This window comes from Macaca thibetana, chromosome 1 (genome assembly GCF_024542745.1).
Source record: "Macaca thibetana thibetana isolate TM-01 chromosome 1, ASM2454274v1, whole genome shotgun sequence".
NCBI lineage: Eukaryota > Metazoa > Chordata > Mammalia > Primates > Cercopithecidae > Macaca > Macaca thibetana.
In genome coordinates this window covers 96,602,821-96,630,495 of record NC_065578.1, presented here as the reverse complement: position 1 = coordinate 96,630,495, position 27,675 = coordinate 96,602,821, and the positions used below count along the sequence as shown (strand labels likewise).

The following is a 27,675-nucleotide window of genomic DNA, read 5'->3' as shown; positions in this document are numbered from 1 at the left end:
GCATGTATAAAAACATACTAAATGAAGGTAAAAAGACACAAAATACTAATATTTGTTATTATAAAATTCCCTTTATATGAAATGATTGAATGTGACAAAATTATGAGGACAACAAATCAGTAGTTTCTTGAAGCTTGGGTAGGTGGCGAATAGTGGCTGCTAAAGGAGGCAAGGAAACTTTTGGGTAATTGGAATATCCTAAAACCAGGTTGTGGTGATGCTGCACAACTCTATAAATTTACAGATTATCATTGCCTTAAACACTTGTAGGGGGTGAGTTTTATGGTATGTAAATTGTACCATAATAATGATTTTTAAAACCCACATACTTAGAGATAGCTTAAATAGTATGTGTAATGAAGTCATTAAATACTGAAATTTTGAAATCTGAATTGGGAGCAATTCATAATGGAGAAAAATCTGCAGGCAAGTAAAGGGGATTTCACTCATGTTTAGGAGTTCTATTTCTTCAGTCTTATGGGAAAATGACATAATACCTTTACTTAAGATATTTATAATACTATTAGTATCTGCAGTGTAACAAAATTAATGTTTGTGAACCTTGCCAAATTTAAAAATAAGCACATTTAAGTAAGTCCGCCTAATTAAGGCATCCCGGGTAGGAAGCATTTCTAGATTTCTCAAGTGTGTTCCATGTATTAAAGTGTTAAAATTAGAGTATTTCCTTACAAATAAGCACTAATCATACTTTGTATAAATGTTTATGAATGGTGCAAGTTATTTAAATTTTAAAACTGCATATTATTTAAGAAAAGTTAAATATATCAAGAAGAGATTGGCTTTGAAGCTGTCAATAACTAGTATCTGCTGAGAAGCTCAGTTGTAAGGTTCATGTTATCAAAATGTATTATGTAGCAGTCATAATTTCCATTCATTCAACAAATAGTTATTGAGTGTCTGATGGGTACCAGGCACATTAGTAAGAAACAGATATATAAGAAAAATGTCAGGTAGTGATAAGTACTTTAAATTAGCTTAGAATTTAAATTAGACTGTGTGATAGTGACTGGGAGGATACATTGTCTGATTGGGGAAGTCATCTCTAGAGCAGTAATATTTAAGCTGAGAACTGAATGAGAAGATTCATCCAGCTATGGGAAAATATCAAGAAAGGCATTGCAGAAAGACAGAGAAAAGCACCTAAGGCAGAAATAAGCTTAACATACTCAAGGAAGGCCAATGAGGCAGGACCAGATCACACAGTGCTTTGTAGAAAGTGTTCCCATTTTTGCAAAGTGAGGCAAGGCATTGTTGGTCTTATGCAGTGGTAAATTATGATCTAATTAATATTTTTAAATACTCATTCTAGCTGTTGTGTCGATAATTAAGGAGAGTCAAGAGTGAATAAAGAAAGTATTACAGTAGGGCAAGTGAGATATCATGATTGATTCCAGTTGCAAGAATCAGTGGTTATGGCAACAAATAGACAGATTCACAATATATACTTGAAGTAGTGCTATGAGATTTGCTGAGAGATTGAATGAATGGCAGTGGACATGAAAAGAAAGGAAGAGAGATTTCTAGATTTTGGACTAGTGGAGTGGTAGGCTGCAGTGAGTGGAAAAACTAGGAATGGTATTCTGGCTATAGTTGAGATGCCTAGAAAACACCTCTGTGAAAATGTCAGATAGGCACTTGTATCTCTTGTTTTCTATCCTACTTTCTAGACATGTCTCAAGCCTGAAAATACATGTACAAGCCAATGCAGATAAGTGAATGTATGTCTTATCTCCTAGTTAGGATGTATGTGCATTATCACTTCTTAAGAATGCCTCATAGTAATTGAAATAATATTAGGCACAAAGCAGATATATGCATACTTGCTTGTGGACAGATGCTAACAGGAGAGAGGAATGGCTTACTGTAAGTCTCAACCAGTGAATGTCTAAAAATGGACAATAAGCACCTGTGTATTGAATGGTTCGGAGGCCAGTTTCAGTAATCTCTTGTCATTCTCAGAAGTATGTTCCTGAAGCTAAATTTTAGAAGATTATGAATCTTTGAGGAAAAGAGTAAAAGAAATGAAATTCACATCAAATGTACATTTTAAAATAAAATAAGTAAATGGTCTATAAAACATTTCCCTCCAAGGGGGAGGGAAAAAAACGCTGTACACTTATTAGCCTTAAAAACATGCTCATCCAAGTCTATAACTTGCCTTCTTTGAATATTCAGGAAACATTCCTTCTTCATTTTGTTTAACTGGTCAGATTTCCCACACATTTAATATTTTTGCGACTCATCAGTCTTTTGAAAACTTTTAAACTGGATTCTCCTGGCCTGAAATATAAATGCTCCAAGTTAAACACCTGTCTTCCCCTATTCTGTGGTCATGCCCCACATAATCAGAGGAAAGAACATTGCTTGCTCTTAGCTTCTTTTCACAGATATGAACCAGGAGGACCTTAACATTTTGTGGAATTAAAGATGTAGGCATGCAAATATAAACTGCCATTATCTCCAAATCAATAATTCTGTGTTTGTAAGACAAAAGAAGATAATATGTCTAAAGATCAAAATATCAAACCTCTGTTTCAGATAGCTGGCTTAATCCCACAGTGATAGACATGTCAGATATTATAATATTTAGCATATTTCCTCATGTGGAAAATGATAGGATTTCAGTTGTCATGCTTTAAGGGCATGAGCAATAATCTCATTATCATCTTCCTAAATCAATCAGTACATTGTAGATATTAACTCTGTCTGGATGGCACCAGATGTAGTAATGAATATGAGGTGAGAGGAAAGTTTCATGACTCATCATTGAGCCTAAAAACAATGACACAAGCAAAAAATCAGTTTCATCACTGGTGAATTTGTGTGGCCAAAGACATCACACATTACCCACGCCTGGTTTTACACAGCTACCATAAGAATACTATTGCACATTTATAAGACCTGATGTCTCTAAAACACACAAAATAAATGTGAGTAACCTGGAGGGAGTTTAAAAAAAACAAGCCAATTCTGTTTCATGTCTGAGCATTATTTAATTAGATAATGTTGATTATAAGCAGATTCAGAATATAAGCAGAGTGTGATATTTTATAGACAAAACTGGAATATAAAACACATAAAAACCCAACTTACCTACATTTACCTTATTTACCTTTTCTTTGACCCAATTCATATTCAGTAATTGATATAAAACCCGTAGTATATTGATTTACGGGTAGGCAGTGGTAATGTGATTCTGGTTTATACTCTCAAAGCATAACAATTGAAAATCAGTCATTTCCTTGTCTCAAAATTCTCTTATATGTTTATCTGTGTGTGATTAAGTTGTTTACAACATAGATGTGATCATTTTTGTCCTGGAGTTCAATGGAGCAACTCATCTTAGAAATTAGTCAGTATAAACACACACACACACACACACACACACACACACACACACCTCAAAAGACACCAGTTGCACACTCAGATACAAAATTCAGCACTTAGTTATTCTTACCTCTGAATCAAACCCATTGTGTCACACGTATACCAACAAGGCAGACCTTCCTGCTATATAGTACTTAATAATTCTTACCTCATTTGGTCCTCACAATAGCTCTGCATGGAAAGCTCATTCTACAGAAAACAAACAGCATAACCTCAGGCTGCTGCGGTCAACAGTTTTGTTTGATAATAGAATGTGAAAAGAAACCAGAGGATTAGTGCATAAATTAATATGTGCTGAATGAAAGAATAAATTAATTGGTAGGTAATTTTTGAGTAATAGAGAAAGTTTTCGAAGAAATGATGAGTTTGAATATTGCTCTCTTGGCTGGGCGCAGTGTCTCACACCTATAGTCCCAGTCCTTGGGAGGCTGAGGTAGGAGGATCGCTTGAGCCCAGAAGTTCAAGATCAGCCTGGGCAGCATAGCAAGACCCTGTCTCTAGAAAAAAAAATTAAGAAATTAGCCAAGCATGGTGGCAGGCACCTGTAGTCCAAGCTACTCAGGAGGCTGAAGGAGGAGGATTGCATGTGCCCAGGTTTTTGAGGCTGCAGTGAGCTATGATCATGACACTGCACTCAGCCTAGGCAACAGAGTGAGGCCCTGTATCAAAGAAAAGAAAAAAGAAGGAAAAAGATAAAGGAAGGAAGGGAGGGAGGGAGGAAGAAAGAAAGAAAGAAAGAAAGAAAGGAAAAGGAAAATAAACAAAATTTCTCTCTTCTAGTAATAATTCAGAATAATCTATTAAACACTCCTGGCTCCATTCTCAGCAAACAGAGAGAAGGCCTTTACTCGGCATGTGCAGTCGTTTTGCAGGACCTATATTAGAGGGAGCAAATCATTTACAATATCAATAATATTTGTACAAATTTTCTCAATAATACATTTGATCATTTACTTTGAACTATTTCAAAGTAATTTGATGAAGTATTGAACTTTAAATTTAAAATATAAACTTGAAATAATTAAAGATAGAGAGGGAATTCTTTAAAATAAAAATACGGGTCCTGCCCCAAGAATACTGGACTGACTTCTTGGTGTGTGATGCAGAAACCCAAAAAAATTAGATAAGAGAGTCCAGACACAAAACAAGATGAAGGACCTTTTCCTTAGCCTCTCCAGGCTCTGTTTTATCTGTCCTGTATTATAGTTAGGATCCAGATTGCTTTAACATATATGTGTGAAATTAGAACACTGTATATATTGGATTTGATGGTATGAATTCAGTCATTGTTAAATGAGATCTTTATAGGATTCTTAATTACACATTCCTTCAGTTAGTGTTACAGGGAACTATCGGAAGAGAAAACATAATCAAATGACAATTGCTGTTAAGATTCAGGTATCCAGACTGGGAACACCAGAGAAGCAAAAATCTATATACAGGCCTTGTCCATTTTGTCTGTGACAAATAGTACTTTTAATATCAAGAAGAACGCTGAAGAAATAGAGCTACTTCTTTGCATCCTTGAAATACATTGGCATATCCAAAGAATAGGTAATTAATAATGCAAAGAAATTAATATATAAATGGTGCAATGAGTGATATAGAATGCAGCAGAAGTTGAGAAAAAGTATTCTCTTGTGGATTGGTGTGAATTCTTAATTATGATATATTTGTATAATTGGAGAGAAAAATGTATTCTTGACAGGGAATGAAAGGGAACTGTGTTTGTCACTGACTGATACTATTACAATATTTGTGTTTTCCTTCATGTATTCATTCATTGAATAAGTCATATGCCAGGCAAAGATCTTTATGTGGTAAATACTGGGTGTACAATGGTAACCAAAAGAAATATAGTCTCTGTCCTTTTTGCTGTGTCTCTGAAATCTGGTGAATGAGATCCAAATGATGATACCTATTGTACATGTATTTAGGCACTGAAGTAGATAATTATTTATGTTTTATTTTATATAATACTTATAAGAAATCTATGCTACATATACATAGATATATATGTATATATAGTGTGTCTATGTATAAATATAGGTACATATATTATATATACATATATACAATATTGTGTGTATATATGCTTGTGTGTATATATGTGTATACATAAACATATATAAACATACACACATATGTAAACATGTACATTAACATAAACATATAAACATGTATACACATATGCATTGTAAGCATACATACATATACACACACACATATAATCTCCCTATTTTCACATGAAAGCCAGTTACCTTTGTAGTAGTGGTCAAAACAGAAAGCAGGATTGCACTATGGTTACAAGGAAGGATCCTGTGGGCAAACTGAGCCAGAATTTTTATCTTTGTACTGCCATTTAGTAGCTGTGTGATCTTAATCAAAGCCTTTAATTTCTGACCCCATATTTACCCATCTGCTAACTGAAGAAAATAATAATATTTATCCAAGGTGCTATTGTGAGTTTAATTGTGGTGCTACATGTAGACATGTTTTGAACAGAGTTTAAAATATAATAAATAACCTAAGTCAATTCCAAAATGCTGTAATCATAAGGTAATTTGGGTAAAGCATAAAGAAATAAGTTACAAAAGGACAGAATATTAAGTTTGCCAAAATACACCAAACTTTTCCACCCTTAAAGGATATGGATTTTGAGTAGCTCCTTGCCTCTCCTGTCCCCTTTGAGTTTTTTTTTTTTTTTAGGCTGAAAGACCCTCCGAGGAGTGTCTGGAGAAGATGTGGAACCTCCGTACCCCTCCCTCATACCTTGCCCTATGCATCTTTTCTATTTGGCTGTTCCTGAGTTGTATCCTTTATCATAAACAGTTAAACTGAAGTCCAGTGGGACAGCGGAGCAAGCCCATGATCACAGGCAATATCCACCATTCATTCCCTGCCACCCCGTTCCCATTAAGCGTTCAAGATGCCCTTTGAGGACCCAATTCCCGTGAACACATTGTGTGAGAGTTCAGCAAGATTCAAGACAAGTACAAGTTTACAGGAGATGCAAGCTATCGATAGAGAAAAGAAATGTGAAGAACACTGTTGCAAAGCAGCCAGACCCCAGCAGTAGGGTTTCTACAACAGGCTGGTGCAATGAAAAAGGGGCTGTGCCAGATAAAAGGAAACGAGGGACAGAGCAACTGGTTGCAGCATTCGGTCCTGGATTGAACCCAGGCTTGGATAAACTAGCTATAAAAATATTATGGAAATTGTACTATGGATATCAGATTACACTAAGGAATTATTTATTTTATTAACTGAAAATATTATTTTGGCTATACAGAAAAATGATTTTATATTTTAAAAGATATGAAGTTCTTACTAAAGTTGAAAAATTGTGGGTGAATGGATTCTGTTGCTGCAGAACAACCTAGAGCAACCTTAAATGCATATTGCTAAGTGAAAGAAGTCAATCTGAAAAGGCTACATATATATGATTTCAATTATATGACATATTGGAAAAGGCAAAACTATGGAGACAGAAAAAAAGATCAGTGGTTGCCAGGGGATGGGGGAGGTGAGGGTTAGAGGGATGAATACGTACAGCATAGTAGATTTTTAGGGCAGCGAAGCTATTCTGTATAAAACTCTAATGACGATACATCTCATTATACATTTGTCAAAAACCATAGAAAGGTACAATGTAAGGAGTGAATCTTAATATAAACTATGAACTTTAATAATAACATATCAATATTGGTGCTTTAAGTGTAACAGATGTACCATCTAATGCAAGATATTAATAATGGGGAAGGTGCTGAGTGTGGGGGTGGCGTGGGCATATGAAACTCTCTGTACTATCTGCCCAATTATTCTGTAAATCTAAAAGTGGACTAAAAAGCAAAGTCTATTAATTTTTTTTTTTCAGTTGGAGGCCAAAAGGGACGCTTACATCTAAGATTATCTGGATCAATAACAGGATCAAGTTGGGTCCTGTTATTGGATCAAGTCAGGTTTCCAAGATTCCAAATCCCCATCTAAGTAATAAAAGCCTTGTGAATTAGATCCAATGTTAATGCTCTGAGGCCTGCATAAGTATCTGAAAGACCAGAATGTTAAACTAAACCAAAAGTGACAGAGCATGTTGGAATGCATTCCAGAAGGATAAGTGAAAGTCTCCCTCCAATAGAAAGGCAGAAAGAAAAAAACCCTCTAAGTAAGAAAATCACAAGTCCTAGTGGTACAGGACAATCCCAGTTTATACTGCTACTCCTGGTATTTTCATTAATAGTTTCCCATTTAAAGTGTCACAGTTTGGATGGTAAATTATATCCTCATCTCTAAGCATCCTTCTAAAACTCTCATTCTAGAACTTTTACTGGTGTTTGTAATCTTTCTTCAGGTTGTCATAGTTGCAAATCATAAAATATGTGCCCTTTTAGTGAGAAGGCATAAATAAAACTACTTCTTTGGGCATTGCATTTGCGTCTGTAACCATGTTCCAGTAGATTCATCTTTTGTAGCTGAAGACCAGGCATTTTAGTTTTAGGTTCTTGGTCTTCATTAAAACAAAAAGCCAAAAAAATACTAGCATACAATTTATTTTCCTCGTCTTTCCACAAAACCGCAAACTTTGTGAGCTTTTACTTTTCCATATATACGGTAAAGGAATTAAAAATAAGTTTAATATTTTTAAAAGTTCCTTTTAACAAGTGCAAACCTTATTGCCTTGCTTCTCTTGCCCTACCATAAATACGCACTGTGTTTACCATATATTAACTTCAACATTGGTAAGGTTGTTTTGTTTTTCCTATAGCGCTTAACTCTTACATAGTTTATTCACTCTTAATCAACTGAACTCTAACTTTTGTATCCCAGAATACATTGGCAACTCAGTCAAAATTGTTGACTCACTGATAACAGCCCAATTTTACTCTCTCACAAATTTGTGTTTTTATCAATTGTAGATTAACCATCACACCAACTACTGAATTGTGAATGCTTTAAGAGGTAGTCAGGGCTATTTGAGATGTTATTTTCATGTTAACAGATGTCTCTCATTGTGTGCGAATTGTTCTTTTTTGGAATGTGAATGTCTGCTTAGTTATTGAGTGACCACATAACCTTCATCTATCTTCAGGGTTCAGAAAAAAATTCCATGCGTTAATTTTCCCCTATAGACTTTTTCTCTCTAGGCATTATGACTTCTTCTCCTCTGTGATCAAACTCTCTGTGGTATTTTAGTAAATGATATGATATATCAAGTTTTCCCAGCTGTGTTGACTCTGTTGAAAAAGAAAGATTGCCTAAAATTAAGGATTTGAGTCATCTGACAGCTATTGTTTGGATGTTTAGTTTCCTTTTCTTGCCCCACTCTTATCATGAGAGGTGCTGAGCATGCATAGTGCTCCATGCAAACCCATACACCACCACCTGTGTTACTGCAGCGTAATTGAAAATTGCTGTGGTAATTCATGCAGCACCAAAGCCTGATGGTGAGAAACCATGTTAGTAGAAAAATCCTACTGCCTCTGAAGCGCAGTGGCCAAGCTTCCTCAAACTGCAGCCACACTTCCTAACCAAAGAATGGACTGCATAGGATCCTAGTGTATAGAAGACTCCAGTTGTTACCTCAGTCTTTTGAGTCTTGTATTTATGCCCGTTGGGAAGCAGAGCCATCAACAGCAATATCTTTGAAGAGACAGAACAGTAATCACCATTCTTTGGCCCTACATGTTGTACCTGGCTCACCCATTTTATCTCTAGTGTCGCATAAAAGGCAGACAGAGGTGCTGTGTCTCTGTATGGTTCTTATTATTATTGGTTGCAGTCATTATTGAGATCTGAGTCCAGTTGGAGCTCACTTTGTAAAGGACAGATACAAGGAAGGGGGCAGGGGCAGTCTCGCCTGCAGGGCACAGCCCTTTGACTAATCAGCCCAGGCCATCTTCAGTGAAGTTGTGTCATCAACAAAGTGCAACAGAGAAGCTCAGTCTCACAAATGCTCTTCTGAATAGTAGTCGAGTGGGTGGCCCATCACCTATGCTGCCTTTGAGAAAATACTTGGAGAATTGATGATTATATTCGGGCTGGCAAAATGTGGTTTGGATCTCAGTATAATATACCTTGAAAACGTTTTATTCTCTTCAGTCTGTCTTTAGCTGATCTTGGGTTAAGAAATTAATTAAAGAATGACCACAGAGTGACACTGAAAAATAGACTTTCAAGCTCCATAAAGTTCCTTCTTAATTGGAAGAAAAGGGGGAAATTTATATACTTAAAATTCATCAGAGAATGTATCATTTAAGAGGATAAGTAATGTACTGAGAAGAAATATATGATTTACAAAATAAATGACTCCTATACCATTTGGACTGATCAATGAGTGGCAATTAAAAACAACTTTGAAAATATTTAATAAGCAGAACTACTTATCCATTTAGGCAACTTTTCTGAACTGAACTTTTGAAAAACAACATCTCTGGGGCTATTCATTTGTTGTTCTTTTTTTCCCAATCCTATTTGCTGTGGTCAGAACATAGACAGCTGAACTCAAAGCCAGATTTCTTAGTAGAATGACATTTGGACAGCTATTTTACTTAGTGATCCTGTGCAGTTTCATAGCAAAGCTGAAATAAGCCCTCTCCTTTTGGGGGAAACAAGATGGTATTCTGCTGAATGCTGGAATTTTATCACTTTGGGAAAAAAAAAAAAAAAAAAAGCTGCTTGAGAGACCTAAGAATATAAAAGCATTTGAGATCTCAGAAGGAGTTTAAATCAATGCACTGCCACAGTTACAGAGCAGATGAAAGAGCCTGCTGTCTCAATTGCCAGGAAACTACTTAGAAACTCTCACTTTGATTTCTTCACGTAGTCCGTTACATTACTGCTAAATGCAATATATAGGGACATCATGACTTTGATGTTGTACAGCTCCAACAAATGGAAACTAATATGATAGAACAACTAAGATTTGTGGTTATATGTGAATATACAAATATATCCCCATCTAGTTCCCTATTTACTATGTATCTCCAGGGGCTGTCTTTTAACCTATATTTTTATAAAATTATAATTTTGGTGTTTTATTCATGAGGCATGCCATGTTTATGTAGTACCAAAAGCTCATAGGGGGATATTGTTATTCTGAATTCTTACTTTATCTATATGTATTGTACACCAGTTTTTAAAGTACAATGTAATTTCCTACATCTGTTTGTCAGTACTGGTCAGAACTCAATTCCGTGAGTAATTATTGATTCCGTGCCTTCAGAAAATCTGATGTTTTTAACCAGTGGGTGTGGACAGATAGAATTAGAAACTGCATTTCCATCTGAAGACAGCACAGATTTAGTTTCCATTTAACATAGGAAATTTTAAGTGGGTCATCCAAATATTAAAACCTTAAATGTTAAAAAATCTGTGGATTTCTGTCATAATAAATATGAAATCACTTTGCTTCTTTTTATGAAAATTATAAATATATGCTTGTTTATATATGTAATACTTTCATCTCATTTAAGACTTTGAAATTTATGGAAATAATAATACAAAGAAAAGTTAAGAAGCTCTGTGGAGGTCAGAAGTTCTGAGTCTTACGTTGGCCCTCCCAGTTACTAATCTTGATTTTGGGCGTTGCATTCAATGTTTGGTTTCAGTTTCCTCACTTACTAAACAATTGATAGCACCTTCTCTTTCTCTTAGAACTGATATATGGAATAAGTACGATGATATTGACAGGCAGTGTTGTAGCAGAAAGAGCTTCAAACCAGGCAGGTCTGCCAGTACTGCCTCCAACTAGCTGTGTACCATGGACAGATCATTTAGCCATTCTGGACTCCTAATCTCTGAAATGAGGAGGCTGGTCTGAAAAAAAAGGCTAAATTCCCTTTAATCTTGTTTGTCACCATGCTTTGAAAACTGTAAATTATTCTATAGATATTTCTTTTTGACAGCATGCTTTGAAAACTATGAAGTGCTATATAAAATATTGCAGATGTTTTGCATAGTTTAAACAGAATATGTTTAAACAAAATATGTGCTTATCAAAGTAGGTTAGTAAGAAGAGATAATATAATCTTCTTTTTCCTGAAAAAGCTTTAAGAATTGGATGAACAACGCTTCTTATTCAATGTTTCATATATGAACCACATTCATAGGAGGCTTCTTGAACGTCTTCCAGATACATACAACTCATTTATTAATGCAATTTATAATGTGATAACCATTGCAGAAGAATTTCCATTTTTGCTTAAATGTAGTAATTCTCCAATAGAACTTTTACTAATGAATTTACAGTAACTTTAAGACAACTTTAGACTTAAATTGTAAACGTATATTTTACTTTCATATAACCTGAAGGCACATATTTCTAAGTCCTGAATGTGTAGTTTGTCCACCTGTGTGATAAGAAGTAAAAGGGGATCATTATGGTCATGGGTTTATCTGAGTTGTGTTTAATAGATCAAGATCTCATTTTTAAGCTTTGTTATATTTTAAAATAGCATTTGAAAAATGTGCTGTTTGATTACACAAAAACATGCGCCAGTCTCAGGGTGTTCCTGCTTTTGTAGAACTCTTCTTTGCCAGATTATTTACCTGGGATAAATATTTTCAATCTAATTTAGATTTTATTTGATAGCTTTTTGGAAATTTCTTTTACTTTTCAGATGAAGTTAGCTTCTTTTTAACAGGCAAAACTTCCCATTTTGGCCTCTGCCAGGCACTTGAAATTCTAGACTACCTGAAATTCTACAATACCTATGAGGTTTAGTACCATTCTGTCTAAGCTGTATAATTTCCACAGGACTTCCACCTTCATAATATAATTTAATCTTCACAACAATAAGATGTTATCATCCTCCTTTTTCAGATTTAAAGGAGGGAGAGGAAACTCAACAAGCTAAATGACTAGCCCTAGTTACACAGCTGCCAGATGACAGAGTTGGGTCTCAGACCTGAGTCTTCTGACAACAAAACCAAAGCTTTTTTTTTTTTGAGATCATTATTTAATGCAAAAAAAAAGTAGGTCCGTGGTCTTCCTCTGCAACATTTGACCAAAAACTTATTACATTTAAAAAATTATATCCTGCCTAATTCATGCCCTAATGATTTATTCATATTATGAAATTTAATTTTGGTGCCAATCTAGCTGAGTACAAGCTACTATTTTAAGCATTTAAGTATGTTGCCTTTTAGTTTCCTATGTGCTAAGTATTTAATCTCCATTTTTAAGTGAAAAAAAAAAATGCTCATGATTACGCAGCTAAGATGTAATTGGAACTCGATTCTGCTTGACTTCTGTGTGCATTCTCTCAGCCTCTTAACTTAATATGGCATAGAAACCACAAGATGTGACTTTAAGAAACAGGACTTCAAGTCCAAGCTCTTTCCATTTTTCAAGTAAGAATATTACTCCTTCTCCTGCCTAAGTCAGGTTTATTTTGAGTACTGAAAGAAATAATGTATGTAAAGAAGATTTGGAAGACGTAAATCTCCGTAAATAGGTAATTTACTGATAATCTAGCTAATCTCATTTTATGAGAAATAATGAGAAAAGAATAGCTCCCCACAACCCTCTGTCACCATCCAGGTATTTGTACAGTTGCTATGCACAGGCAGACCTCGATCAAATGCGCCTGCACCTAAAGTAAAAATTCAGGGCATTGTGTCAGACCCCTGGAGGAGACTATTAGGCGCTTTATGGCACACGTCAAATCACACTGCACAGGGGGCCACCACCGACTCAGCTCCTGCATAGGGCTGGTCCTGCTGAGAATCTAGGGGCCTCTCTTTAAAATAGCTCACTATAGGGATATTCACACTTATAGAAATAATTAATGGTGGCAATGATCCTTATAATGGCACCTGATGCCCTGCTGTGAAGAAAGATAAACCAGCCTTCACCATAAAGAACTTACAAATTATACGAAGCAAACATGTTAACAGCTATTGAGTCCTAATCAGAGCTGTTAAACAAACAATTAAGAGATGTCATATAAAATACACCCATTTAGACATAGCAGCTACATGTTTGGAGTTTTAACAGGAACCATTTACCTTTGAGATAGAGATAAGGCCCTCAATGGAGTATAAAGGTTAGGCAAGGACAAGGCATCTTTCTGAGTAATTCCATTTCCTGAGATCAAATCCATGGGCAAAGCTGTTCTCAATGGTGCACTTGCATCTTAAGATTTATTTTTAGTCTTACTACTATTTAATCAGCAAATTATTCTTGTTTCTTCAGACATGACTTCTTATTATAAGTAGTGCATTCTTTAAAAGGCTAGGAAAATGTTGATATAATCTAATAGTAAAAATTAAGAAGAAACCTATTTGTTTAGAAGAATTTTTTTTTGCAGTCAGCGTTTCAGTTGAGATGAGATTCACCCCTGCCAGTGCTTAAGACTTTATTGTTCTAAGTGTGGTCCAGCAGCAGAAGCAGCAGCAGCAGCAGCATCCCCTGAAAATTTGGCCAATGCAGGATCTCACTCCAGGATCCCACACCAAAGCTACAGAACCACAATCTGCATTTTAAAAAGATCCCCACCTGATTTGTATATACAATAAAATTTTAAAAGAAAATACCAATGTGCAAAGTTCCTACTTTCAGAAATTCTATCAGGAAAATTAGTAGGTTTAATCTTACTGGAAGTAAAAATTAAACTACTCATTTCGGAAAGGTATGTAAATGGTGTGACATTTGCCATGTGATTAAGTATATCTGAAGTGGTCCCCTCCAGCACTTGTGTCTCATGGTGGATTCTAGGGCTTCCAGCGTTGCACAATATCCCAGTCTTGCTCAGTAAGTATCTTGTAGTCTCTCCCCGCTTTTCAGGTTTTGCGTTCAGTTCACATTCTCAGTATAACTCCCAATTATGTGGAACACTAACACTGTATGATAAAGAGCCTACAAGTGGGTGGGAAAGAGGGAGTTTTCTTAGCCTTGGGTCCTCCCGTGTTCTTCTACAGTTAAAAGACACCAAGTCTACATTTTGATCACTCCACTCCTTGGCTGAATCTACTGTATACAAATTGTGCCATGTTTGAGGAGTGAGAGAATTCATAGCTTTTGTATCTTCTTCCTGGAAACATCAGGGATGATTTAGATTATACTTTACTGTTCATCCCTTGCAGAGTATTTCTAGATTCCTTTTAGCAGCAGGATTTCACAATAATCATGAAAATCCCATAAAGTACATGACATTATGTGATTTTCAAAATCTGATTTCTTATGTTCACATGGTGAACTATTTTAAGACTATAGTAAAGCATCCCCATCAGCATATACTACAAAAAATAGGATCTCAGAGTGAGCAAAGAGGATTAAGTAAAGCATCAGTTGACTTTTATAGTCAAAAGAAAAAAAATACCCCTGTGGAGGAAATGATAATGATGTTCCTTATAATTGTTGTGAGAAAAAAACCTACCACCAACTCTAAGAAAGTTATAACCGGCCTAATTAATGTTCGAATTGTTCCTCCTGAGAAACAGACTTTTTTTCTAATGTAAATGGGCTTCCTAGAAAATGTTCTTGTTCATATTTAGTAGTTATTCTATCCTCTTCTACATTGTACTGACATGCAGCACTTGAGAATAGAAAATGAAGGGGTTTTTGTTTCCGCATTATGGTTTTGGCTTGTTGTTATTCTTACTCATACTGTACAAGTAAGAAGGTAAATTGAAAACACTGACAATTTTTTTCTAAAAGCGTGGATTTTTCAAAACCAGAGCTATATTTCAGTTGAAGATAACCTGATTAAATTTTTAAAAACATATGTGTTTGGTCCATGCAATAGGTGTAGAAAGGTATTTGTAGTTATATTAAAAGTTGTTCCTCTGTTATCCAGGTCATATTGTATTGTATGGTCAGGAATTCTGGTTCCACCACTTTCTAACCATGGGGCCTGGAGCAAGTCATTTAACTTTCCTAAGACTCAGTTTCCTCATCTGTAAAATGGGGCTGAAAATTAAACCTATCTTTTAGGGTTATCTTGAGGACTAAAAAAGATAATATATTTAAAAGTGCTAACAAAGTGCCTGGCCCATAAGAAGAGTCCACATCATGTTAGATATTGCATTGTTTCATTCTTATCACATAGTCATTCAGCCAATTTTGACAGAAATCTCATACACAGAAATCAGTCTGTCCTATTCTGAAATGTAAAATAACTGTATATCCTTAAAACATAATTATTTTCATTCTTTAAAAAAATAAAATGCGGGCCAAGCATGGAGGTTCACGCCTGTAATCCCAGCATTTGGGGGAGGCCAGGTGGGCGGATAGTTTGAGCTCAGGAGTTTGAGAACAGCCTGGGCCATATGGCAGAACCTCATCTCTATAAGAAAAAAAACATTAAATAAATAAGTAAATACCAAAAAATTACCCAAGCATGGTGATGTGTGCCTGTAGTCCTAGCTACTCGAGAAACTGAGGTGAGAGGATCGCTTGAGCTCAGGAGGTTGAGGCTACACTGAGCTATGATTGCATCACTGCACTCCAGCCTGGGTGACAGAGCAAGTCTCTGTCTCAGAAATAAAAGTAAAAAGCAAAATGCAAAACCCTGTAACCTATACCCCCAGCTTGCCTCTTCCTCTTACAGGAGCCAAACATCTTATAAACATGACCTGGCTGCATATCTTTAGTTCATCATCTCTCATCCATTCCTCAGCCTACCAAAAAAAACCGGCTTCTACTCCATTGCAGATCTCTCCTATAAAGATAGACGTTATCTGGTATATTGCCGAGTGCTACATCCAGTCATCACTTTAAGCTCTGATATTCCTGTGCTTTCTGCATCTGCAGCACCTGACTTAACTCTCTTGGATCTCTTCTGCTTGGTGTCCCTCATGATCATCTTCCTTAACCTTCCTTTTAAGTGCTAGCATTCCCAGAATTTCATACTTGGCCTTTTTTTTAAGGTACATATCATGGAATCACTTACCACTCCTTGCTGAGAACTCCTAATATGCCTCCTAGTATGCATACCTCCTAGTATGTTTTCAATAAATTCTCTCAACCAACCTAGCAACAATGAGGTATCAGGTAGCATGCTAGGCACAAGGCTTACAATAAAATGTATTTAATCAAAGACCCAAAAGGCTTTAAGAGTCTTTGAAATAGAATCTTATTATTCTGTTTTCATGCATTTCCTTCATTTTTATTCATGCATGACATGATTTTTCTTTGTTGGCTACCATTGCCAGACACCCTGGTATATACCAGATATTCAATGCCTGGGAAAATAGGATAGAAATGAGTTTTTCTTTGCTCAGTGTTGTTTTAATGGTTGCTTCATTGGTTGAATTTGAAATATAAATTAGGAAGGATGTTGAATCCATGTTGTAAATTTTGAATTTGATGTGATGTTGGGCCATGTTGATGAAGAGGTTCTATAGGAGAAGTTGTGAATGAATCTCTGGAGTCTACATGTGATATCATAATTGGAGGGATATCTTTGGAAATAATCAACCTAGAAGCAATTATCTAAATCCACATTCTTCAAGCTTTAACTTAAATCCCAGCCACAATCACAGAATCCCCAGGGGTTTTTTAATGGAAGAACTTTAATTTCTCTGATTCACACTTCCTTAACTCTAGAATTTTTTATTTTAGTTTTCTTTTCTTTTTAATCATTTGTAATAGTCCATTCTCATGCTGCTAATAAAGATGTACCTGAGGCCAGGCATAGTGGGTCACGCCTGTAATCCCAGCACTTTGGGAGGCTGAGGCGGGTGGATCACAGAGTCAAGAGATTGAGACCATCCTGGCCAGCATGGTGAAACCCCGTCTCTACTAAAAATACAAAAATTAGCTGGATGTGGTGGTGTGTGCCTGTCATCCCAGCTACTCGAGAGGCTGAGGCAGGAGAATCGCTTGAACCCAGGAGGTGGAGGTTGCAGTGAGCCAAGATCATAACGCTGCATTCCAGCCTGGTGACGGGGTGAGACTCTAAAAAAAAAAAAAAAAAGATATACCTGAGACTGGGTAATTTATAAAGAAAAGAGGTTTGATTGACTCACAGTTCAACATTTCTGGGGATGCCTCAGGAAACTTAGAATCATAGCGGAAGGGGAAGCAGGCATATCCTTCTTCACATGGTGGCAGGAAGGAGAAGTGCCAAGCAAAAGGGGAAAAGCCCCTTATAAAACCATCAGATTGTGTGAGAGCTCACTCACCATCACGAGAACAGCATGGAGATAACCACTCCCATGATTCAGTTACCCCCACCAGGTCCCTCCTACTGCACGTGGGGATTGTGGGAACTACACTTGAAGATGAGATTTGGGTGGGAACACAGCCAAACCATATCATCATTATTCGCTCATCATATATTTGTGGAGAGCAGACTAACTGACAAACACTGTCCTAGTCACTGGGGATAATATAGTGACCAAAATAAATGCATTTCTTCCCTTCTGAAACTTTGGTCTAATTGGGAAGTGAGTTGTCAACTGAATAATCATGCAATAATTAGAAGTTACAAATGTCTGATTAAAAAAAGGCCATAATCTATTCTGGGCTCCTGGAGGCCTCCTTGAAGAAGGGACATTTACCATGGACCTGAGGAATGGTTGGTAGTTAGCCATGTGTGGAAAAGAAAGGCCTTCTACCCAGTGAGAAGGCCTTGTGAAAAGATCCTAAGGCAAGGAAAGACTATGGCTTTTTTTTTTTTTTTTTTTTTTTTTTGAGGAAGAGAGGAAAGACTTGGGTGACTGGATCATAGTTGACAGCAAGGAGAACAATAGCAGATGAGGAGGGAGACAGAGGCAGGGGTAAGTGATGGTCAAGTTAAATGAATGAACAGCAGTCCAGCCTCAGTCTGACCACCTTCAGACATGAGAACTGCCTGCAGGCAGCACATCCCAATGGAGGGACAATGAGAATTGAAATTGTCCTTTATTATGTTGTGCCAAATTTGACTCCTTGAGCCTGACATATAATAAACTGTACCTATTTAAAGTATACAACCTAATAAATTTTGGAACTTGTATATACCGGTGACACCATTACCATTGCAAGTTTATGAAAATGTTCATTGTCCCTGGATGTTTCCTTGTGTTCCTTTTTGGTCCATTCCTCCCCACCACCCCCACCTCCAGACAGCGACTGATCCATCATGCCTCAAACAGTGCCTGGGACATAAAATAAATATTTGTTGAATCAAATAAAAGTGAATTTGTTTGGAGAATTATCTCTTGGTTTGACACTTAGTTGACTGCTCCGTCTTTTCTAGGTATGCAGTGCCATTCAGAATCAGGATTTCACTGTGATCGAAGACTACTGCACTGGCCTCAAAGCCCTGCTTTATCTGAAAAGCATTGAAGAACTACAAGACTGGGATGGACAGAGTCCAGCTACTGTGAGTCACCAGAAAGGGAAACCAGTTCCACGTATAGCTGAACTCATGGACAAGGTATGTGCTTAAATCTCCTGTGTTATTCCTGAGAATTCAGCCTTGGTCAGTTTCTATTTCAGATCTTATTTACCATCTCACATTCTCACTAACAAAGGAAACACAGTGCCTGGTGGATGTGATTTCCTCAGTGTACTCTTTCTGAAGGAGACTTGATTACAGGCATATGATGGGTCTGTGAGTTACCTTTTTATAAAACCAATACAACACAGAATTATATAAAAGGAAAAGACTGAAGTTTGCAGCGTAAAGTGCCTCCGAATTCTTGCTTACTGTGGTGGTGACTGGCATTCTTTCCAGTGGGAGTCTGGAGATTTCTTTATGCTTTCTGGAAATTATAATATTACCTTTCTATTTTCAAGACAATCAAATCACTGTAGTCTTGAATAATGTAAGGAAGTTTTTAAAATTAAAATCTAATCAGTATCTTTTGTAACTCCTTCTGCTGTGTTGTTAAACCTGGGCTCAAAAGGTTATGTCCCAACTTTCTCACTAACTGCTATTTTCCAAGAAATATACACTACATTTACATTTTCTATAATACAGTGATTTTAGCAACTCTGCTAAAACAACATTCAGCATTTTGCCTTTGTATTTCCTTTGTATTATTCTAAATAGACAACCATTGTCAGAAGACATTTCTTGAGCCCTCAATGAAGGGAGGAAAAAATTATAATTCTTAGTCTTTTCAGCTTGTCACTACATCAATAATTAACTTTAAAAAAAGAGAGGCAGTATAAAAAGATTCTTTAAGGAAGCATTTAATAATTCAAATGAATCTTAACTTGAAGCAGGTCACATGAAAAAGAATGGAAAACAAAAGCCCTGGGTACTCTGCCTTGGATGACTGGGTTAGGGACTCAGAAAGAATAAGAGAAACATCATATAATTGACTTATATTTGGCTAGCTTTAGCAGAAAATATCACTTTCCCTCTCCTAACAGATAGCAAAAAAAAAAAAAAAAAAAAAAAAAAAAAAAAAAAAACCTTCTTCAAGAGTAATGTGTATGATTGCAAGTCCAGTAATGAAAAAAAAAAAAAAAAGGAGGAAAAAAATAAAATCTTACAATGTGGGTTCCAGGAAAATGTCATGATGAATGACTCCATGAGTGGCAATCAAACAGAAAGACTGTGACATTAATATTTATAATATTGTAATTAGCAAGATAGTGCCTAAGCAGCATTATTAGTGTAACTAATCATATTATCATAAACTGACTCTGCAGTATTTAGACAGTGAATGTTCTTGCCTTTATCAATGACTATCAATATCCTAAGGTTGTTTATAACTAAAAAAATTCACAAATGGCTTTACATTCATTCAATGTAAATATCTCAAGGAAATTGTCTCTGACATGATAGTTTATGACCATCTATAAAATCATTGTCTCAAATTTGGGTGGTTGCCATGTGAGCTGAAATGTAAGTAGCTGCATTGCACTGTCATGTTTTGTCTTTAAAGGATTTTCACACTCATTTCAAAACTTACATACTCAAATAAAAGATGGGTAATGATGAAGGCACTTGTGTCAATGACATAAATGGAAATTGATTTGGTAATAGTTTGAATCGAGATTCAGACTTTATTTTGTCAAGCTCAGCTTTCATCAGAATTGTAAGTGTAATTTTCAGCATTATCATTTGTTAAAAAAAAAAGCAAGATTTTTCTATGTGATTATATTAGTGATTCATTTCTCAACACTAACTTGAGGAATAAGCAGATGGTCTGGTAATAGATTTATGCTTCTGGATTCTCCAATGCAGGCTGACATGACTAAAACAATAGATGATTATTCCCTTTAGATTAATATCCCTAATAGTGAATCAAAGTACTCTGGATCTAGGATACAGGTGATTTCCTAATTGTTCTCTCTTAATGTTGCTGCTGCTTGTGTGTGTGTGTATGTGTGTGTGTGTGTATGTATGTGCATATGTGTGTGTGTGTGTGTGTGTCTGAAAATAACTCATATTGTCCTTTCATTAGCTAAAGAATAGTATGGTGGTCCTCACAGTGTCTGCATACTATAAGGAGATGAGAGAAAATGTAGACCCTTTGTAGAAAGACACTCTAGAAGTATCTGGCTTCTTTACACAGGAAAATTTTGTTTGGAAAGTACAATTGCTACCCTGATACTCACTCATAGGTCAGGCTACAATAAACCAGAATAGATATTTAGAAGAAACCCATTACAGTGCAGTGTTTGACAATGGAGAGAAAATGAGACTTGGGCTATGGAAACAAGGATTTGGCCAAGTATGTCATGTTATCTTTCAAGTAATTAACATATTAATATACTCTCCTTATGCTTACCTTACTTATTAACTGATCAAACTACCATAGCAGTGTTTCTTCAGGTGGCTGTTGAAGGGCAGGTAGTTAGATTTTAGTAGACTTATGATGCAAGCCATTTTAATCTGTGCCTGCAAGAAGAGCAAATTCCTGAGAAGAACCATCATCAGCTTTGACACAAAACAGAGCTGTTGATGTCAAACTCTTGGTGCTTGAAAACCATGCAGCATGCTCGTGAGAAATGTAGGTTCCCAGGCCTCACCAGCATTGACCCTGAGTCAGTGGGTCAGAGGTGTGTTGAGAATCTGCATTTTAACATCGTAATTCTCATGGAGGGATCAAAAAATCTGCATTGTCAGAAGGAATGAAAAAGAGAATAGCAATAGAAAAGTGAGAGATTGAGAAGTCAGCAATGAGCAGAACACAAGCTTGTCTTGATGGAGAAAGTAAACAATAAATAATTTTGAGTTGGAAAAGAAGTGAAATAAAAGAGGCAGGAGAGGAATGCCAGAGAAGCATCACACTCGGTTCCGAATGGCCAGAGGTTGGAAATACCCAATGGAGAAACTGCATGTAGGACAGCAGTTATTAGCAAAGAGTAAGACTGCTGGGTTTATGTGAAGCTTCCTTATTAGCTAGACAACTTGGGCACGTTACTTAATCTCTCTAAACCTTTTTTATAAAACTGTACAATGAAAATAATTACAATACAGTTCCATAATCCCTCATTAACAATTCTGAAATTCAAAAAATGCTGAAACCAAATGGTTTTACATAATTCATTCGGCAGAAAACCTGGCCTGAACTGATGTGAGACTTGCTATAATCTTTATTCCTCTTAGAGAACATTTAAGTGTTTACTACAGAGAGATTAATGTGCTTGATTCCAGATTGTTACCCCACACCTTGCTGGGGCTGGAGAGGGAGTGCTTGTTAAAATTTGGTATATGTACCATTTTACTTTTCTAAAATCCAAAAGATATTTTTAAATCCATACATCTGGCTCCAAAGGTTTTAACTATGGGCTTGTGAAGATTACTAAAATGAAAATATAATTGCAAATATAACTTTATCCAGAAATGCATCTATAGAGTTGGAGGCAATGTATATATTTTAGTGATTTTAGAAGGTAAAATATTAGTATTTGGAACTTTTAGTTATGGGAAATAAGAGTTATGTTGACATTCTTGCTAAGAAACATGAAAGAAATTGAACAGTCCAATATTTGAACAGCAAATTTTACAACTGGAATAGCATGGAAGAAAATGTATTCACTGTTTGGTGCTTGGGATGAGAACAGGACTCCTAAATACCAGTTGTGAAAGAAAAACAGCAGAGGCCAAAAACTAATGATCACTTGGGATCTGCATGCATTTCTACACACTGTTCCTGACATCTGGAATGGCCTTCCAGTTCTTAAGCATCACTTTCTCTTTGAGCTATCCCCTGACCTTTACAATAGAATTAATGTCTCCTTCTCTTTTTGAACCTTAGTTGTAACCAGTATCACATTGCAGTTGTATTTTTGTAAGTCCTCTTCATTTACTAGAAAATAACCTCACTTTTCTTATCCATCTTTGTATGCCAGTTCCCTAGACATGCACTGAACACGGTAATGCCTTAATAAACATTGATTGAAGAAGTGAAGTAATGACTACATGAATGTTGAAAGAAAAAAGCTTATTGGTAACATTAAGAATTAGTAGTCACTTGACTTACCAAGCCATTACTTTTTCCGTTACATCAGAAATGAAAAGAATGTGTAAAGAAACAACCTTTGAACTTAAAGTTCCTTTTTATGTGTGAGTCTAGTTTGGTAAAAATAACATGGAAAAAGTCAGAATAGAAGGAGTGAGATAGACAGGTGAGCAACCTTTATGCCTTCTTGACTTGGCAAAATATGCCTAGATTATAAGCTTCTTGAGGTCCTAGAACCCAGGCTGTGTGCCAGTGCCTAACGCAATGTCTACCATGTAGGAGTAATGGCATGGTAGCTGAATTGAACATACTGATCAATCATTAATATATTTTTAGGATCTACCTTAAATGTTGCTTCTTTTGGAAGGCTGTCTATGACCCTCTGCCTTGGCCTCCAGGAAAGTCAAATCACTCCTTTTCTTTTTCTTACAGCCCATGGTTCCTATAGCTAGTATTGCAAGTACTGCATTTTCTTTTAATTGTATATCTTCTTGTCCATTGCTGCAGGTCATTACAAGCATTTTGAAAGAAAGATAATATCTTATTCATACTGGCGTTTTGAAGCACCTAACACAATGCTACATGCTTATAGAATTAAATTGCATGAATTACCTGTTGTGTCCTTATTTAGGAGGAAAAAAGAAAGCCAATGTATAACTAAAATTCCAGCTAGATCCTTTTAAGAATAGCAGCAGTCATTTTAGAAGAAAACAATAAACCTGCCAAATTGCTGTACTTTCAGTAGGTATTTAAAAATGATGAAATACATATTGGTGATATTAATAAATGAACATAATCTGTGCTCATTAAGAGGCTCTCATTAGGTTAAAATCAGAAATGCTGCTGTCATGGTGGTTGTACAGCAACTCTGAAAACAAGAATTTGTTTTGATAATAGAAACCAAAATTATATCCATATGACCAGATACATTATTCTCAGTTATTGATAAAACAATTCTAAAATTCATATGGAACCAAAAAAGAGTCCAAATAGCCAAAGCAAATTTGACAAAAAGAACAAAGCTGGAGTCATCACATTACCTGACCTCAAATGATACAATTAGGCTGTAGTAACAAAAACAGCATGGTACTGGTATAAAAATAGATATATGGATCAATGGAACAGAATGGAGAACCCAGAAATAAAGCCACATATCTACAGCCAACTGACGTTTGACAAAGTTGACAAAAAGCATACACTAGAACAAGGGCACCTTTTTCAATAAATAGTGCTGGGATGATTGGATTGCCATATGCATACAAATTGAATTGTACTCCTATCACTAACCATATTTAAAAATGCACCCAAAATCATTCATCAAAGATTTAAATGTAAGATCTGAAACTATAAAAATACTAGAAAAAAATGTAAGGAAAACTCTTCTGGGCATTAATCTAGGCAAAAATAATTATGACAAAGACCTCAAAGCAAATGCAACAAAACTGAAAATAGACAAATGGGACTTAAAGTAAAAAGCCTCTACACAGCAAATGAAATAATTGGGATAACAGAGGGCCTACAGAATGGGAGAAAATATATGCAAACTACGTATCCAGCAGGGGACTGTCACCCAGAATTTACAAAGAACTCGAACAAGTCAACAACAACAAAGAAATAACCCCTATTAAAAAGTAGGCAAAGGACATGAACAGACATTTTGCAAAAGAAGACAAACCCCATCAAGCATATGAAAAACTGTTCAACATCACTAATCATCAGAGAAATGTAAAATAAAACCACAATGAGATATTATCTTACACCAGTCAGAATGGCTCTTATTAAACAGTCAAAAAATAATAGATATTGGTGAGGATGTGGGGGAAAAAAAGGGAATGTTTATACATTTTTGGTGGGAATGTAAATTAGTTTAAACCCTGTGGAAAAGAATATACAGATTTCTCAGAGGACTAAAAATAAAACTACCATTCAATTCAGCAATCGCGCTACTGGGTTTATATCCAAAGGAAAAGACATCACTACATCAAAAAGATACTTGCATTCATAGGTTTATGGCAGCACTGTTCATGATAGCAAAGATATGGAATAAAGCTAAATGTACGTTGACAGATAATAAAGAAAATGTAGAATACTATTCAGCCATAAAAAAAGAATGAAATAGTGTCTTTTACAGCAACATGGATGGATCTTGAAGTCATTATCTTTTTTTAACTTTTTTAACTTATTTTTTTTTTGTATTTATGTATTTGAGACACAGTCTTGCTCTGTCAGCCGGACTGAAGTGCAATAATGGCACGTTCTCGGCTCCCTGTAACCCTGCCTCTCAGGTTCAACTGATTGTCTTGCCTCAGCCTCCCAAGTAGCTGGGATTACAGGCGCCTGTCACCACGCCCAACTAATTTTTGTATTTTTAGTAGAGACAGGGTTTCTCCATGTTGGCCAGGCTGGTCTCAAGCTGCTGACCTCAAGTGATCCACTCACCTCAGCTTCCCAAAGTTCTGAGCTTACAAGCATGAGCCACTGCGCCCTCTGGAGGCCATTATTTTAAGTGAAACAACTCAAGAAAAGAGAGTCAAATACTGTATGTTCCCACTTGTGAGTGGAAGCTAATTAATGTGTACACATGCACATAGAGTGTGGAATAATAGTCATTGGAGACTCAAAACAGTGGGAGGGTAGAAGCAGGGTGTAGGATGAGGAATTGGGTAGAAGTAGGATGTGAGATGAGGAATTGCTTAATGGGTACAATGTACATTATTCATGTGATGGTTACACTAAAAGCTCAAACTTCACCACTATGCAATATCTCCATGTAACAAAACTGCACTTGTACCTCTTAAATTTATACTAATAAAAAAATAAAACTGAAATAACACAATTTCATAAAACTATTGTTATATGGTTGTGGTAATATTGTATGTAGATATCTAATTATCTATTTTTTTCTTTTCTGGCAAGTTATTCAACACAGAGAATAAAGCAGTGTCCAAAGAAATGGATAAATGTCAACAGCAAGATCCTTACCAAATGCATAATGACAGTCTCACAAGAGGATACTATAATTTCCTATTTACAACTTTAAAAGTTTTGTATCTTCTATGCCACTTATTTTTCCTTATTGAAATATAAATTACCTAGAGGAAAAATACAGAGGTCTTAAATGAACCATTTGACAAGTTGTGACAAACACATATATCCGTGAAATCCTCATCTCTGCCAAAGCATGCAACATTGCCAACACCTCAGAAGATGCTTTGTGCACTTTTCCAGCCATTACCTCTTCCTTTGCCACCACCAGACGCAAATACCATCTAACACCTGTCACCGTAGATTAGTTGGTTCATGTTTTTTAGCATCACATAAATGAAATTCTACAGAATATGTATTTTTGTGCGTGTGGCAACTTTCATTCGCTACAATATTGCGGAGATTTTTTCATATTATTGTAGGTATTAGTTTATTTTTGTTGGTAAATAATACTATATTTTATTAAAATACCACAATTTATTTACTCAGAATTATATTTAGGCTGTTTTTAATTTTTTGGTGTAATGAATATTTTTACTATAAACATACTTGCATAACTCTTTTTGTGAACATGTCTTCATTTCTCTTAGCTAGTACATAGGAGTATAATTTCTCAGTCATAAGGTGGATGCGTAAGTTTTACAAGAAGCTTCCAAACAGATGTCCAAAGTGGCATTATTATTTCACAGTCCTACCAGCTGTGGGTGGGTGTTTGGTTCTTCTATGTTCCAGCCACCTTTTGATATTCTCAGTCTTTTTAGTTTCAGCTATTCTAGTACGTATGTATTGGTATCTCACTGTGATTTTAATTTTCATCTCCCTAATAAGATGATGTAACACTTCTTTATGTTCTTTTTGGCCATCCGTGTATCTTCCTCTGTGGAGTGTCTATTCAAATATTTTGCCCATTTTTTAATTTTTTAATTGAGTTTTAGGAGTTCTTAATGTATTCTGATTATAAGTCCTTAGATCAGCAAAAGCATTTGACAAAATCCAAAATCCAAACATAATAATGGCCTTCAGCAATTCATTAATAGAAGGAAACGTCTACAAAAGTTCTATAGCTAGTATCATACTTAATGTTGAAAGGATAAATTATTTTCTCTTAAGATCAAGAGCTGGGCAAGAATGTCCATTCTTTCTACGTCTATACTTCTATTCAGTATTTCACTGGAAGTCCTAACCAGTGCAATAAGATCATAAAAATAAAGAAATGATATCTAGATTGGAAAAAAAATGGGCTTACACTCTCTTTATTTGCAGATGGTAAGATTGTATACATAGAAAATACTAAAGAACCTATAAATACACTATTAAAATAATAAGTGAATTTAACGAAGTTTCATAATACAAAAACAATATACAAAAATAGTTCTGTTCTACATGAACAATTGGAACAATGAACTGAAAATTAAAATTCTTACATGTCATTTACAATGGCATCTAAAAACTATAAAATACTTAGGAACAAATTAAAATATATGTAATATCTGCACTGAAAGAAGAATTGCTTTCACAGCCATGTGAATACATGAAGCCAACAAGCATATGAAAAGAAGCTCAGTGTCACTTAATCATTAGAGAAATACACATAAAACCACATTCAGATACCATCTCTTACCAATCAGAATGGCTATTAATAAAAAGTCAAAAAATAATAGATACTGGTGAGGTTGCATAGAAAACAGAATGCTTGTACACTGTCCGTGGGAGTGCAAATTAGTTCAACCATTGTGGAAAGCAGTGTGTTAGTTCCTCAAAAAGCTAAAAATAGAACTGCTATTCTACCCAGCAATTCCATTGCGGAATATATACCCAAAGGAACAGAAATCATTCTACCATAAAGACACATGAACACGTATGTTTATTGCAGCACTATTCACAATAGCAAAGACATTAAATCAACCTAAATGGCCATCAGTGACAGAC

At 35.7% G+C, this 27,675-nt stretch overlaps 1 protein-coding gene across 4 annotated transcripts in view; it reads left to right on the top strand.

Moving 5' to 3' along the window:
• Window positions 1–27,675, top strand: part of DPYD (dihydropyrimidine dehydrogenase) — an 861,482-nt gene that overhangs the window by 721,297 nt on the left and 112,510 nt on the right. For all 4 annotated transcript variants that reach the window (XM_050807345.1, XM_050807361.1, XM_050807352.1 and 1 more), the window contains one exon: window positions 18,594–18,773. In XM_050807345.1, the coding sequence (XP_050663302.1) occupies window positions 18,594–18,773 (180 nt within the window). The remainder of the gene's footprint in view (window positions 1–18,593; window positions 18,774–27,675) is intronic.